This window comes from Ahaetulla prasina, chromosome 4 (assembly GCF_028640845.1).
Source record: "Ahaetulla prasina isolate Xishuangbanna chromosome 4, ASM2864084v1, whole genome shotgun sequence".
NCBI lineage: Eukaryota > Metazoa > Chordata > Lepidosauria > Squamata > Colubridae > Ahaetulla > Ahaetulla prasina.
Genome location: NC_080542.1, coordinates 57,589,683 through 57,607,058, shown reverse-complemented (window position 1 = coordinate 57,607,058; position 17,376 = coordinate 57,589,683). Strand labels below are relative to the sequence as shown.

The 17,376-nt window shown below is 39.6% G+C and overlaps 1 protein-coding gene across 1 annotated transcript in view; it reads right to left on the bottom strand.

The window, feature by feature from the left end:
- The window catches only part of VSTM2A (V-set and transmembrane domain containing 2A), a 30,701-nt gene extending 15,781 nt beyond the window's left edge, over positions 1–14,920 (bottom strand). Inside the window, exons 1-3 of the mRNA XM_058179782.1 lie at positions 14,845–14,920; positions 12,637–12,803; positions 10,078–10,128 (exon numbers count right to left, since the gene is read on the bottom strand). Of these exons, the coding sequence (XP_058035765.1) occupies positions 10,078–10,128; positions 12,637–12,803; positions 14,845–14,920 (294 nt within the window). The remainder of the gene's footprint in view (positions 1–10,077; positions 10,129–12,636; positions 12,804–14,844) is intronic.
- Positions 14,921–17,376: the final 2,456 nt, after the last annotated feature.

The following is a 17,376-nucleotide window of genomic DNA, read 5'->3' as shown; positions in this document are numbered from 1 at the left end:
CATGCATGCGCAGCAGAGACCCGAAGACCAGCTGTCCGGCAGGAGGAGGGGCATCCCAACACTGGCAGTGCGGCAAGACGTAAGATATTTTTCTTTCATCAGCTTCTATTTTGTCTTTTGCAGGAAAACAGAAGCTCACAAAAGAAACGCCATGGAGATCTGACCTGGGACGATGGCACGTGTACCTGCAGAGAGGACTCCACTTGCCACCTCTGGCACACATGCCATAGGTTCACCATCATGGACCTAGGCACTGAAGCATTCTTTAAATGCTGGCAAATATGAAGATATTCAGAAACAAGGCAAATACACACTCTCCTTCAAGGATTAATTCACCAGCATGGACTCATCCGCACATCACAACACATAAGTAAGCGATCATTCCAACCCTGTGAGGACTCTGGGCTCAAATTCTTCCCAGAGAGTTTTGCTCCTTTTATCCACTCAAAACATCAAAATGCACTTCATTTTATCAATAGAGAATTGCACAGTCAAATTCAAAGATGGGGTATTTTAAAATTGTTTTTGCCTGAAATAGTAATAATAATAAATAATGCTGCAAGCAAAACTATAAGACATAACTGTATGTCTTTAATAGATCATATTTTCAGAAAATACATCTAATATACAATTGTGCTCTAGTTTTTCAATTTTCCATATCAGAGTGATAAAATTGCAGATTCCAGGTCTGGAAGGGACCTTGGCGGTTTTCTAGTCCAATCCCCGCCCAAGGCAGCAGACCTTATACCATCCTGGACAAATGACTGTCCAATCTTTTCATGAAAACCTCCAGCAACGGAGCAGCCATAACTCTGAGACGTAAACTGTTCCACTGATTAATTGTTCTCACTGTAGGGGAGGCAAGGGCTGCACTCCTTTCTGCACATTGCACCTGCAAAGTTGCACATTGCACGTGCCACCCCATATGGCGGAGATTTCCAGCCCCACCACAGGCTGGTCCCATATTCCAGAGCTGTAGTAGTCACAGGACCGGCCCTTCGGTCATCCCAGAGCAGGTCCTTCACCCAGGTGCACTGACCTGCCAGGAGCACCCCTGCAGGCAGGTGCACCCTGGTGGAGGAGCTGCTCTGGGATGACTAAAGAGCCAGTATGTGACTACTACAGCTCTGGAATATGGGACCGACTTTCCCACCAATGTCAGCAAGCCACTGTCAGTCTGCCCGTCTTTGTTTTCCTTCACTCAGATTGACCAAGCTTCTTGAGAGAAGGAACACAAAACAGGTTTCCAGGCTGTGTGCCTGGACCAGGCACTTTCTCTTGGGTCTCCCACTAGGAGGCCTCACAGAAGCAGACAAGTAGACCCGAAAGGTGGTTGAGCCTCCCCACCCCTCCAGTTGTCCGCGGGATTTAAAATTGTGCAGTTGGTGGTCCCTGAGATCCAAAAGGTTGGAGACCTCTGATCTAGCCCTCAGATACTTTAGAGAATGTCAATCCCCTCTTCTCTGTAACAACTCCTGAGGAACTGGAAGATAGCTAACATGTCATCTCTAATCTTTCTCTTTGTTTGGCTAGACATATCTAGTTCCCTTAACCATTCATCATTCAAGGCTGCACTTGGAATTCTGCATCCAGTTCTGTTCATCACAATTCAAAAAAAAAAAAAAGATGCTGAGACCCTGGAAAGAGTGCAGAGAAGAGCAACCGCTTTGAAAAGGGTCTGGAGGCTAAATTATATGATGAACAGCTAAGGGATCTAGGTATGTTTAGCCTAACAAAAAGAAGCGTTGGGGTGACATGATAGCTGGTATTTGAAGGGCTATCACAGAGAAGATGGGATAGACTTATTTTCCAAAGTACCTGAGGGCAGGATGAAAAGCAGTGGTAGCAATTTGTTAAAGTATAAAGCATAGTATCATTTCTCATGATTTTGATGCTATCCCTCTGCTGATGTTTCCAGGGCTGTATTGGGTTTTTTGGCAGTTGCAGCACACTGCTTGCTTCTATTTAAGTGGTGGCCCACTAGGATACCTAGATCCCTCTCACAGTTACTAATGAGCCAGATGTCGCCTATTCTATACATGTGCATTTGTTTTTCCTCCCTAAGTGCAGGATCTTCCTTTTCTCATTGCTGAACTGTATTTTGTTTGATAGACCCAATATTCAAGTCTGTCAAGATCTTTCTGAATCCTGAGAGACTCTTCCAAGATGCTTGCAATTCACCCCAGATTGGTATCTCTGTAAATTTGATGAGCTCTCCTTCTATCCCTTCATCTAGATTATGGTATTTATGAAGATGTTGAAGAACACTGAACCCAAGACACAACCTTCACTTATATGCTTCACTTCATGTAGATGTAATTTCATTGAGGACTTTTGTTTTTGTTTGTTGAAGTCAGCAATTTTAAAGTCTAACTGGCTGACTTTTCTGTCACCTATTTACTATTCAGTTCTAAATATGTGCATTTCACAGGCTTTTCATGTCAAACAGGAGTTATGAGCTCATGCCAGTGTAGGCACAACATGCTTGGAAGCATTTGTCTTTTAGTAACTTTCCAACTATCTCAGTCTTAGATTCACATTAACTGAGTAATTTAAAGCACTAAAGAGATAGGAATGTTCTGATATTGATTATATGTGTGAATGGCTAAAGTTTAGATTTTGTTTTATACTGAAATTTCACGAAACATTTCTCAAAAAATATGCCCATATCTAATGTCTTTAATTATGTAAACATACATAATTCAATTTTCTGATCAATTTGTATGATGTGAGTAGAGCAAATGTTTATACAAAATTCTATGCAACATTATTAACAAATTCAGCCTGTTGTCCCCCATCCAGGCCCCCACAGCCTCCAGGCACTGAGAAAGGATGTTCAGAGCATCACTTGGGTCACCTACAGTAGAAATATAGAATAGAGTGTCATCATCATACAATATATACCTCAACCCATGGTGATGGAGGATCTCACCCAGTGGTTTCATATAGATGTTGAAACGGAGTGGTACCCAACAGAATAGCAGCCAAGGGAAGGGCTGGACCTCTCACTTCCCTCCTATGCCACAGAGAAAGAACCCGAACTAGCACAAACTCTGCCCCCCCCATCCTCATCCACTGCAGCCAGCCGAAAAGAATGGTTGATTGTGGTTGATGGTATTGAAAGCCATTAAGCCACTCAGAACCAAGGAGAGCGAGGATGGTTGCCTTATCCCCATCTCGTTCTCTCCAGAGATCATTGACAAGCATGAACAGTGCCATTTCCATCCCATAATCAGGCCTGAATCCTGTCTGAAAATAGTCTAGATAATCTATTTCATCTAGGACCCTTTGCAGCTGTCAGGCCACCATCTTTTTTTTTCTTGACAAGAAAAAAACCTTACCCAAGACACAACCTTACCCAAGAATTGGAGGTTGGAAACTTGATGAAAATTGTCCAGGCAGGTTGGATCCAGTAGTGTTTTTTTAAGGAGAAGGCAAACCAAGTCTTGCTTAAAAGCATGCAGAATTGGAGAGCGTGGCCAATGTTGCGGGCCAATGTTGTTGGTATCTCAGGGGTATGCACCAAAATCCCCACCGCTAAGGGGGTCCATCCATCTTCTTGCTTGGATCATAGCTGCCTCAAAGGGGCAGCAAAGAATGGGGGAGCCACTGGAGCGAACGGGGAGACTGCAAACTCCCTGCAGCTCCAGATTCCTTTCCCCTGACCCAGAGGGGAGGAATGTTGCCACCATCAGCTGCACCAAAGCCGCGGTGGCCACAAGATTGGGCAGGATGATGAAGCACAAAAAATAAATAAATTATTGAAGTCGGGTGAGTTATCACCAACTCATGAAGAAACCTTATTTTAAAATTGGCACAAGCTTTGAAAAAAAAACTTTAAACTAGTGGCTAAACATATTGGAAAGTGAAAGTGAAGTGGAAGAAATCAATTTAAAGAATACACAAATTCTGGAAAGTGAGGGCTTGGAATGGAAGTTAAGAGCCCTAATTAAATAAGAAAAGAAAGTAAATACTTTTTAATTAAGCAATTGTTTTGAGAGCCCTAGACGTTTCGATGGACTATTTAGGATATAAAAGAAACAAGAAAAAAGAGTTAAAGGGAATACTGTACTGACTTTAATGGAATATCTCAAATCTCTCTATCCTCTAATTTGGGACTAGAAGAAATTTAAAGAAATTATTAAAATGGGATAAGATTTTGAATAAAGACAAACAAGCTGAGGCAAAGGGAAGGCATGGTTTACCATTATAGAAATAAAATAGACACTGTGTCAACTGAGATTGGAATTTAAAAGAAGATACTTAAAGACAGAGGAAAAATGAAAGAAAGAAATTGTTTCTCCAAATTTAAGATACCTATAATGTGATTTTATGATGCATTCAAGAAAAGATGTTGGAAAATTGACCTTCACGATCTAAAACATCTAAGAAATCTAATTGTCACCTAAAATGGTTACTTGTTACTTGTGGTTTGCAATTGTATCAAAGAGTGACATCTAGAGGCAGAGGAAGAATGTAAGAGTCGAATAGCTTTCGTTTTATGACTATTCCCACGAAGATGGATGTTGGTGTGATTACACAACAGCTTTAAGAAAGGATCCTGAATGGCTGCCTTTGGATTATAGAATTAAGAGAAAATTTTGTTATCTAGGCAAGAATACAAGTGACAAATATGGAACAAAAGAAAACATTTAAAACAAGAAGAAATTTAATTGTGATTTGTAATTGTATTAAAGAATGATTTATGAGTAAATTTAGGAATTGTTTTGTATTAGATATATGTTTAAAGGAGAGGGGAATTTAGAGTGTGATGACAGGTGGAGTGACTAGAGATTATAATTTAAGATTTATTTTGGATTATGATTGTTAGTTTTGATACCCCGCATTTTGTTCTGGGAAGTCTCGGGGGGGGGGTAAGGGGAGGGCAATAAAGGGGGATGAGGTTAGAAAATGGATTAATGGATTGATGGTTAATGTACAGGGATGATTGAAGATGTATAATTAATGTAAGGTCGGGGCTGTCCAGCTACCATTTCAGAATGGTGGGAAGGGAGAAAGGAGAAGAGAGAAGGAGGTAGGAAAGAGAAGAGGAGGAAGAGGAAGGAGGAGGAAGGGGAAAGAGGAAGGGGAAGAAAGGAGGAGGAAGGGGTTAAAGAGGAGGAAGGGAAAAGAGGAAAGGAAGAAAGAGGGATAGAAGAGGGAGAAGAAAGGAGTAGGGGGGAGGGAGGAGAGGATGTAGATAAGAGAAGGGGAGGAAGGTTGTGGAAAGTAGAAGAAGGTAGAGAAGGGAAGAGAGTCAAAGGAAGAGGGTGGTGACCATGCAGGCCCAATTAATTGTATATAACTGTACATTAAATATGTTATTGGACATGAATGTAAAAATAAAACTTTTTTATAAAAAAAAAGAATGATTTCTAGAGACAGAGGAAGAATGTAAGAATGGAATAGTGGACTATTCCCATGAAGATGGTTCTGTTGGTGTGATAGCACGACATGTTTAAGAAAGGATCTTAAATGGCTGTTCTCAGATTTATATTATGGAATTAAGTAGAGAATTTTAACATTTATGTAAGAATACAAATGACAATTATAGAACAATCATTAATGATGTTTTGGGGAATGGAGGGAAAGATTGCAGAATAAATTGGGGTGAGAGGGAAATGAGTGTTATTATGTAGAGGAAAAAGGTTATTTCTATTGCTTTTAAGAATATGTAAAGTAACAAAAATGATTAGTAATAAAAACTTCCAAGGGAATAGTTGAATATAATGAAGGAATTATTGGGGGAAATAAGCAGCAATTACCCTTGCAAATACCCTGTGTGTATTTATATTTTATCTGCCTGTTCACCGCCCTGAGTCCTTCGGGAGAAGGGCGGTATACAAATTAAAATATTATTATTATTATTATTATTTTTAATTTTAATTTTTTTGTTTTTTTATTGAGAATTGATTAGATGGAATTTTTTTTAAATATATGTTTTTTAGAGGCAGAGGAATATGATAAGAGGGAATAGTCTTTGGGATTTCAGGACTATTCCTAAGATGGAAATTGTCTATGTGATCGCTGGGCAGTTTTAAGAAAGAGTTGTTAGATGGTCTGACCTCTGATTAAGTAATACAAAAAATGTTCAGATTTGTGAAATTCAAGAAGTTAACAGAAGATTTATTAATGATGTTTTGGGGAATTAAATATGGGGAATAGACTTCATTTAAATATTTTTCAGAATGGGATGGATTAGAATTTTTTTTATTAGATATGTGCAAATAACAATTAATTTTAAAAAGGAGAAGAAAATATATTGTATTAGACCATAATGGGGGGTGAAATTTGAAATATGTTTAAGGATGTACCTGACTGATAATCTGTTCACAATGATGATTATTATTATTATTATTATGTTTATAAAAAATAAAAAATACTTTTCAAAAAAAAAGCATGCAGAAATGTCCCTTTCTCTAAAAAGGTAAAGGTTCCCCTCGCACATACGCTAGTCGTTCCCGACTCTAGGGGGCGGTGCTTATCTCCGTTTCAAAGCCGAAGACCCAGCGCCGTCCGAAGATGTCTCCGTGGTTATGTGGCCGGCATGACTCAACGCCAAAGGCACAAGGAATGCTGTTACCTTCTCACCAAGGTGGTCCCTATATTTTCTACTTGCATTTTTAGGTGCTTTCGAAACTGCTAGGTTGGCAGAAGCTGGGACAAGTAACAGGAGCTCACCCCGTTACATGGCAGCACTAGGGATTCGAACCGCTGAGCTGCGATCTTTCGATCGACAAGCTCAACGTCCTAGCCCCTGAGCCACCATGTCCCTTTCTCTAGTGATATATTAATCATTGCCTGGACCAGTAATGGGTTCCATTTACCTTTGCTACTGGTTAGGAACTGTCAGCACATGCACCATGCTTCCTTGCATGCATAGAGCATTTGTGATGGGATCTGGGTGGGTGGGCAGAGTCTCCCACCACTGCCACTACCAGTTTGCCCAAACTGGGATGAACCCACAACTGGCCAGGATCTACCTGCTAGTCACCATTCTGGAGCCTTTCACTATCTAGGACAGTTAGTTAGGGATCTAACCAGTGGTGGGATTCAAACTTTTTTACTACCTGTTCTGTGGGCGTTTGCATGTCTTGGTGGGCATGGCTTGATGAGCATGGCAGGGGAAGGAAAATCTCCATTCCCTCCCACTCCAGGGGAAGGTTACTGCAAAATCCCCATTTCCTCCTGATCAGCGGGACTCAGGAGGCTTAGAATAGATGGGGGTGGGGCCAGTCAGAGGTGGTATTTACCAGTTCTCTGAACTACTCAAAATTTCCGCTACGTGTTCTCCAGAACTGGTCAGAACCTGCTGAATACCACCTCTGGATCTAACTAACAGATGGTGGCACTGACAGCATCAAGAGCCCTGTCCACTTCATCAGGACCAATTGGAGCAAACTGTTCCCAGATAACAGGCAAGACCTCTTCCTGAGCATCTCACATGGACTATCTCCATGCATGGGTCCAATGGGAATGGATCTGAGCAACTTTGTTCATTAGGTGCTGAACAAACTCCTTGGTCCCGCCCTGCAAAAGATCACCCGTCCCCTGACCTAGGAGGGAACTCAGCACTCTGAGGATGCAACAAGAGTAGAAAGATGCTGCTGTTTTTCCACTCTTACTGCCATGAGGTAGCCCATAATAGTGGCTCTAAGTCATGTTCAGTCAGAATCATCCCTTGTCCTCCTCCAGCAGCACTCTAGGTATCTCTTTGTCCTTTTCAGAATATGTAAACCATGGGGAGGGTCAGAAGCAACAAGTCAAGAGAGGCTGCATGGGCACAATCCTATCAAAAGGTGTGGCCACCCTTAAGTTCCAGGCTGCCAACACAGCTTCAACAGGAATGTGCAGAACACCTCCAGCGTACCTCTGGAACCAATCAGGGACTGTCAGTCACCAGGGATGGTCTATCTGAATGGGTCCAGGCCAGGGATGGGTTCTAAATTGTTTCGCTACTACCGGTTCTGTGGATGTGGCTTATTTTGTGGGCATGGCTTGATGGTCATGTGACAGTGGGTGTGGCTTGATGGTCATGTGACTGGATAGGCGTGGCCAACTCAATGTCACTCACGTCAAGGAGTACCTTGCCTGGCCCCTCCCCTCCCAGCCATTCCTTGTCACACCCAGCCTCAACGTATCTATAATTCTACAAAAATGTTGTTCACCTTTTTTCAACTTTATTATCTACATACTATAGATCAGGGGTCTCCAAACTTGGGCACTTTAAGACTTGTGGACTTCAACTCCCAGAATTCCTCAGCCTTTGCTGTCTTAAAATCTTAAAGTGGCCAAGGTTAGAGACCTCTGCTATAGATGCACTTTCATGGACCACTGAAAGGAGGAAATGGCTCACATGCTTTTCCAAGAGTGTGATAGCAACGGGTTTTAAGGGGCTGCTAGAAAGAAGTGGGGGCAAAGTATTTTCCAAAGCACCAGAAGGCAAAACAAGAAGCAACGGATGGAAACTCAACAAAAAGAGAAGCAACCTAAAACTAATTTAGCTGGCAACTATCAGCTCTGGTAGCAAACTAGCGAGCGTATGCCAAGTGTCTCTGTTATCTCTCTTGATGCTGGTGAGTCAGCCAGGAAACCAGGAACAAACAGGACTTCAGCTTTAGTTCTTTCCCTCTAAGCAGTTGGTTTGCTTGTCACGAAGTGGTATAGCAGCCCTTGCTGCTGTTATATCCTGTTTATAGCCATGGGGTGGCTCCATGACTCAGCACTTCCTAGGCCTGCCCCCCATTGCTTCTGTTGTTCCCGCCTCTCCTGCCTACGAAACCTAGGGTCCAGTCAGGCCTGATTGCCATCAGCCAGGTCTGGAGGCGTGGCCTGAGGGGAAAGAGTCAGGGGATGGAGGCCTCGTTATCTCCTCCACCTGGCCTGCCTTTGGCTCCTGGAGCTGAGCCAGGGTAGCCGATGCTCCAGAGGTAAGTCCTGATGGCCCTTCCCCCTCACCTTCCGAGTCACTTTCTGGCAGGGGGCCCAGCTCGGGGGGCGCAGACACAACACAGGGTATGATCTGATCATAACAAAGGGGATAACCTTACACTCCCCACCAGGTCATATTGCCATTGTTTCAACAAAAAGTTCAAGTCTGGCATGAGTTGGGCCAGTTATAATCTGAGATAGGCCCATGGCCGCCATGAACTCCTGGGCTGTTTCAATGCAAATTGAACTCCCCCAGAACCATAAGTCAGGGGAACTCCACCAAGAACTCCAAGACAGCCTCCATCTCAGGCAAGGAATTTACTGCATAGCAGGGAGGTATACTAGCAACAATCCCATCTGAACCCGTGAGCCCATCTTCAGGAACAGAGTTCACAACCAGAGATTTGTGGAGTAATGCCCTTGAAAGCTGAAAAAGACTCTCTGATAACTATTGCCACCCCATCTCTGTTGCCTTGGAGTATTGCCTGAGATGAATGCTCACAGAATGAATTCCTTCTTATCAAAAAATTAAATTAAAATGGAGAAGACCTCAAAAACAGGGTCTGAAGACCGCTCTGTTACTCGCATGTCATACAGTACAAATAACTTACTTCAATTATGTGCACCTGCTGCAAAACCTAGAAAAATATAAGCAGTATAAGGGTTCACCGGTCAGAAAAATCTTCAGTGCTGATAAAAAGCATGCTCAAGATAGATTGATTAAGAAACTGTATCAGTATTATCTGCAGATTGAGAAATACACAGAATTCCTTGAGATACTGTGATCACTTTATTATGGAAACTGCGCTGGTGTATTCCTTGGCATTCCTTTAGAAGATGCTTCAGCTAAGAAGGAACCTTTAAAATTTGCCTTTAGGAGGATAGCAGTGGCAACTTTACTGCCACTATATCAACATGGATATATTGGCAGTAAATTAATTCCTGAAGAAAATAGTTATGAGACATATTGTCTCTTTCAGGAAAATGCAATTTATCTACGGCTTCTGTGATTTTTATCCCAAAGACATGGAAAGGCATTAATTAGTCCAAGACTGATGGGTTTTGGTATGGTTATTAATTAAAGAGAATAAAGCAAGTAGAAAGTCCTTTAAAAGGAAACAATACTCTATATTTTGTCAGACTTACACTTATCTTTGTTCCATCATTATCCAAGTCCCTCTCTGGTGATAGCTCCACCTGTTGGGGAATGAATAACTGTTTTACATATAGAAGGTAATGTAAAAAATAAATTCCACCACTTCTCATTTCAAATCACTCCAAATTGCAATCTAAAGGATTGTAAAGCAAGAACATCTAACAATTATGGTATTTACAGGCTTTCAAGTGTGCTAAAATGCTGCTAATCTGTATCTTATTGTGAGATTGAGTCATTGCTTGTATAATTAGACATATGGTATACAAAGTGACTGCATAGTATCCATATGAAATCATAGTGAGAATCTGCTGTGGTTCTGTATAACATATATATATTTCATCTATTTCCTACACCTGCTTTGCCTACTTGTTGCATAATGTGATAATGGCTCTTATTCTAAGCATTGTTATGAATGTGTTTGCCATTTCATAGTTAGGGGGTTAAATAGGGGTTACTTTGTTGTAACTCTAGTAGTTACAGCAAAGTAGAGGTAGTCTACTATTAAAAATCTGATGGTAATTGGCAATAACAGGAAAGTGTCTTTCACACCACACCTGCTGCTTGTGAGCATTCCAGAGCCATCTGGCTGAGTACTATGGACATTAGAGTATCTACTCACTTGAATAAAAGAATGTTGCTTCAAAGAATGTCCTTACCTCATCCCAGGGACTAGCAGAACTCATTCATGTCCATATTCTCTTAAATAACTACACTGGTTAATTAAGCCACACTGGTCCACCACAAGAGATCATGGTCCATAAATTTCAGTGAAGAGGCCTTCATCCTGCAGTAGCTTAATTTATATCCTCATGAAGGTTCTTCCATTTTTTCTTTTCAGTGTTATTATTGTGACCAATCTAGTTTACCAATATTTTTAAACTAGACCTGCAGATTAGGTAATAAACAAAACAAAGCAAAACAAAAACTCTGAAATACATGGCAAAGTATTGTCCCTGGGGAGTTAGATATAAAGAATGATCTGGCTGGAGCCAAGCACTGCCTATAATTATCAGGCACATGCTGTGAGCTGACATGTTTACTCCACTGGAATTACTTTTATGAAAATTGAGAGAGAATAAGAAAATAAGTTTATTGTATTGTGAATTTATCAGTGAGCATGTGAGATACAGAACTGATTCTGCACATTGCTGATCGATGAATAAGTAATAGTAAGGATTCAGTGTAGAGTTTATTTCACTTTACCATAATATGAAACCGATCTATAATCTCAATCCATTCCCCACCGTACCATTTAAAATTTTTTAAAAAAAGATCTTGAATCCTGAACAGATTCATTTGGAAATAGTTTGAAAGGATCCAATGTACTCTGGACTAATCTGGAATCCACAGGAATATTTTAAAAGTCCAGATAATATCCTGTCTGTAAAATGAATTGTATGGAATAATTTAGAACATTATTGAATGACATTGACCATCATTAATTCTAGACTAAAATTTTAATTTAAGAGGATTGTAATGAATAGTTATCCAGTCATCCAGATCATGGTTCTCACAAAGATGCTTTATCAAAAGGCAATTGGACTTTCTTTGCTTTTCCTTTAAGACGTTTTGCTTCTCATCCAAGAAGCTTCTGTACTATATCCTCCTTTGAAGTATTAATAGAATTTATCTAAAAATCAAGGGTTATTTTTTGAGGAAGACAATAATGTTTAACTCACCACTGATAGCGAAAGCCATTCCTTATTGCTATACAGGTAGTCCTTGACTTATAATGGTCCATTTAGTGACCATTCAAATTTATAATGACACTGAAAAAAGTGACTTATGATCATTTTTCACAGTTATGATCTTTGTAGCAACCTCATGATCATGTGATGAAAATTCAGATGCTTGGCAACTGGTTCATATTTATGAGCATTGCTGTGTCATGTGATCTCCTTTTGCAATATTTTGATCAGCAAAGTCAATGGGCAAGTTGGTTTCACTTAACAACCAAGTTACTAACTTATCAACTGCAGTGATTCACGTAACAACTGTGGCAATAAAGGTCATAAAAGGGGGCAGAACTCACTTAACAAATGTTTCACTTAACAACTGAAATTTTGGGGTCAGTTGTGGTTGTAAATCAAGGACTATCTGTAGTTAGCTAGATAATTTGATTAGATATCTCTTACTTTGATGATATTAAAGAATTCTGACACTGTCTGGACATAACAAAGACATTGCAGAGAGGAGTATATAGAATCTGAAAGATGCAAACATGTATTTTCCACTCTGTCTCAACATAAGGAATAAAACTGTCGTGGAATCTATTAAGTTCTTTCTAAAATTATATGCTTTGCATTGATCAAATTTAACTCTTTTAAGAGTCTACATCTTTTACTCATGTTTAGAAATAACAGGTTTTTCAAAGCCTGTTAGCAATAAAATAAAAAGCCAGGGTTCTATTCCTTGGGGTTATCTCTTGCTCTTGCTTTTTTTACTTCTCCTAGTAAGTGAGTATATTACATTTCTGGGAAAAACCAGGTCTGTTCCCTGAATCTCTACTTTCTAGCTTTGTAGGGAATGCTTAGGTTCAAAACTGGTACCTGAGCATCCATCACCTCAGATCCAGCTTCTTGGTCCTCAGTTGCCCTCAGAAACCACCACTGGATTTCCAGGTACACTGAGGCAGAGCCACTCTGGAATGCACAAGACATCTCCACATTCTGCCCCTCAGTGGCTGTGACATTCTGAGGGAATTCAGTAAATTTGGCTGGAAAAGAAAAGCAGGTCTCATTAGGATTCTTTCTCTCTTTTTCTGTCTTGACTTCCCGTTTCTATTCATTTCCTTGATTTCTCTTTTTTGGAATATTGTCTTTTACAGATGTACATGGGAATAAATTGCACTGCATTCACCAGATCATATTTATAAGTGATCATGCAGAAGATTGTGCATGTATCTGATTAGTTGATTGAACAGGACTTAAACCCAACTAAGCACACTTAGGATTGCAGTACTATCTTTCCCAATTTTCTTTCTTCTTCTTGTAGTAATGTTCATGTCTTTTTTATTCTATGCCCTCCTTTGAAGTATTACTGATCACTTTTATTTTTCTTCTTCTATATTTGTCTAAGAACCACTGCTATCCATGGGTGAATGGAAAAACTAACTATAGACATATTTGCACAATCACATACAATGAAGCGCAGATATTGTACGGAAGATAGTATTTCAATATTTTTCCTTAGGGATTAGTGAAATGTATCAAGCAATCCAAATGTTTCATTTTCATATATTTACCTATTAAGTATTAAGTGATTATCAGAATAGTATGATTCTTTCTTTTCTTTTTCTAAAAACAAGATTTAAAAAGTGTGTTAAGGCATTTATTTGTTATAAAAATTCCTGTGGTTAGATCGTACTTAATGTCATTCTTAATTTTGTTTGAAATACCACACTAAATAAAAAGTAGATAATATTTTAGTTCAGAAGATTCAAACACTCAAAATACTTCGCTTCATTAGTTCAGTCCCAGCACTCCAGTATGGCTATCTCTTTGAAAAACAGAAAATAAAGAACATATTTCTTATTGCATATTTCAGAGAAAAATCTGCATAGGCCCTTGGCAGAAATATTGGGAAAGTAATCTGTTCAATTAAGCCACTGCACATCTTGCTTTCAGTTTTCAGATAGTAAGCACGGGTTTGACCACTTCAGTTCTGTGATATTACAGATTCACAGTGGATATGTTGAAAAGCCTTCCATAATAACTTACACATATGCGCTAGATTATATTCTGTGGCTCATTGCTGTGTCATTGGAGAAAATTCTTGATTGCTATTAATTTTTTAAAATAGTTAAATTGCAAACAGCCACAGGTATCTTTCTCAGGACTGACTCTTTCTCTCCCTCCCTCTCTCTCTCCCTCTCTCTCTCTTTCTCTCCCTCTCTCTCTCCCCTTTGAAAAGAAAGTCTCCCACACTATCTCCCTCCCAATCATTCGCTAGCATAGAAACTCGTTGTTTGTAAAAAAAAAAAATCATATTCCTGCTGGCTACTATTCCCTCACTCCTGCCCCATCTCTGTCTAAATTGTAACAAATAAACAAGCCAAAAATTGCTAACAGCATTTCCAATTGTTAGTACAGTATTTGGAGGAGTCCCCTGATAAAATTTCTCTCCATGGTGCTGAAATCTACACTGCAGCCTTTAAGTCTCAAACAACTGGGTGGATTCTGCAGAGCAGGGGCTACTTGGAATGCAGATGGTGCCTTTGTCAGAGTGGTTTGGGCCAGAAAACGGAGTGGTATTTGTAGAAATACAGACATAAACCAAGGTTTGAGAACATGAACATAGGATTATAGGGGAAAACAGAAGAGAGGGAGGGGAGAGAGGACAAATTGATGTTTTAAAAAGACTATTTATACTATTTAAAGATGAAAAACAAATTCACTTTTCCACACACTCCAGGATCCCAAATTCTGAACAGAAGGTTTGGAAAATTACATATACTGTATAACCTCTTTGTTTAGAAAACAAACCAACAACCTCTTTTTAAATGAAAACAGCATATAACAGATATAAACAGCAATACATATGTAAGATTTCTGTGCTACATTTGTGTCTGGAAACTGAATGCACATATTTATATTGTACTCACTTCTGGTGAACATATTCTCCCCCCCTTTTAATGGGTTTTTAAAATAAGATTTAAACAAGGAAATACAAGGACCGCTTACTTCAATAGCCCCCACCCCAGTTTTTCTCTCTATCAGATCCCTTCTATTCCAGTTTTGACAAATTGTAGCTCTTACCTTGAGAAGAAAGTCCTTGTTGGATGTACAATACTGTGAAGACATGGAATCCAACAGAAGGCCAAAAGATGCCCATGATTCCAAAGCAAGAGGGGGTCAGAAAGTCACATCAGGGTAATGCCGGAGAGCCACACAATCCCACAAGAAAAGGAAGGGCAAAGAAATTTTTAAAATGGGATTGGACACTAGAGCCCCAACTGTAACACTGTCAGTGTTCTCCTGGAAAAACTGGAAAGGAGAAGATCAGCTTCAGAGGTATTTGGTAAAAAGAGGGAGAGGAAAAGAGAGACAGACAGACAGACAAACAAACAAACAGAGAGAGACTAATTGCTCAGATGTCAGATGCCCAGATCCAGTCTTCCTTGGATTTGGAAACGGATTCTTCAGAGCACCTTTCGTTGCTGCGATTTGGCAGTTCAATCAGTCCCTGCTGCTAAACACTGCATGATGAGCGCCCTCTCTAAACACTGTGCCAGCTTGGAAAAATAGGGAGGGAGATGAGAGCCTGGTGTTGCTCCTCACACTTCAACTTTTCCCCTTCTTTGCCTCTCTGTGTCGGAACAGCTGTGCTGACGCCTTGAACACTGGCTTCTCGCTAGCGCTGTCTCTATCTGTCTGTCTGTGTCTGTGTCTCTCTCTGCCTCTCCCCCTCCTCGCTGTCTATGGTGCTGAGGACGAAGCATATAATGGGGGATCATTGCAGAGGGCAAAAGCGTTGATTGCATTGATGGGGGAATTTTCTGCATCCCTCCCACCCTAGACTGAGGGTTTGATGCAGAGGTTTCATTGGTGAATCTGTTTCAATTCTTTTTCTTTCTCCCTCTCTCTCCCTCTCTTCTGCACGCACTCCAGAGGGGGGTATAATTAAAGAACCAAGTGTATTTTCTTCTGCTGCTTTTGTGTTATATGTTTCATATTGTAAGCTCTGATATATCACAATAGTGACAGAAAATAATTTTACAACCTTGTTTATGAACTCAGAATCCTGATCCAAAACAGATTCCATCCTAGGAATTATTTTCAGTATCCCTTTTTGAATATTCCTAGGTTATAAAAAGTTGGTAGGGTGATTGACCTCTTTCATGACATTTTACAATTTTATATTTTTCAAACATATTTTCTGAGTGAAAAATAATTTGAATTCTTACTGTGATTTTCTGAATTGCATTTTCATACACCAATACTAAGGGGTGTGATGGTTCACTGGTAAAGATGCTGAGCTTGTCAGCTGGAAAATTGATAGCCTGGGTTCAAGATCTGAGTGCTGCACAATGGGGTAAGCTCTAGTTACTTGCCCCAGTTCCTGCCAACCTAGCAATTTTGTTACTTATGTTTGCTAAGCATGCAAATGTCAGTTGAAAAACAGGTACAATTTCAGTGGGAAGGTTACAGCATTCCATGTGTCTCAGCTTATAGTTGTGCCCATAGAAATATCTTCAGACAACACTGGCTCCCTCTGCTAAGAAAGGGAGATGAGTACCGCCTCCTAGAGTCAGAAATGATTGATAGGGGAAAGCTTTACTTTTATCTTTATATCAGTATTAGAAAAGGGGAATATCTTGGGGAAAAAATCCCAGATGACATTCATTAAACATGAATTGATAAATACCATTTCAATAGCTACTAATGAAAATGGCCGCACAACACACATATATTTAAAGCTAGCAGAAAACATCCCTACAATTTCTATTGAAAAGGGAACGGTCAGGATGACTGTGCTTTGGTCTTTCCCCCCAAATATTAAACCTACATTGGCTTATATGAAGGGCTGGGGAAAAATGAACTGATTTGATTCCTTCTGCAATAGCCAGATTTTTAAAAAATTACAAACTGCTGAGTGATTGTTGCTTATATTTAATAAACTACTCTGTTTGGAATCCAGAACAAAACTAAAATGTTTTCATATAAGATTAATCAAACCGACATATAGTAAGAAAATATTTACTATTAGCTGAAATTTAGAAACATTTAAGTGATTATTATAAATTGTCTGACAGAAAATTCGATTTAAATTTAGTTTTTTGTGGATAATAATACCCACTACTCTTATATATTTTGTAAAGAATCATTTCAAAGCCTGTTTCCAATATGTTGCTTCATTTGGCTGGAATGTACTACATGCTATTTGCCTATTAAACTGTTCACTGTATCAAGTCTCTTCTAAAGGCATATTTCATGGACGTTAATTTCTTTCTTGTTCTTTTATTGTAGTCTTACAAATCCTGGATGAAGTTGGTTATTTATCAGGAATGTCCATGTATACGATCAACATTTGTAAACAGATTATGGATTCTTCTAGAAAGCTGCCATGAAAACTAATTCATGGGTGAAAGATGCAATGTGTATCTCATGCTTTGGATCTGATTGTAGTTTATTGACTGAATGGCCATTGTTGAGAATGCAGGTTGTATAACACGTTTTTAAATGATTGGCCAGGATTTTACTAGCAACTAATCTCTCATTAAAATAATCTCTTGTTTTAAAAATTAGATCTTCTTTGTCTAAAAAGCAGCACTGGGATATTTTATATTT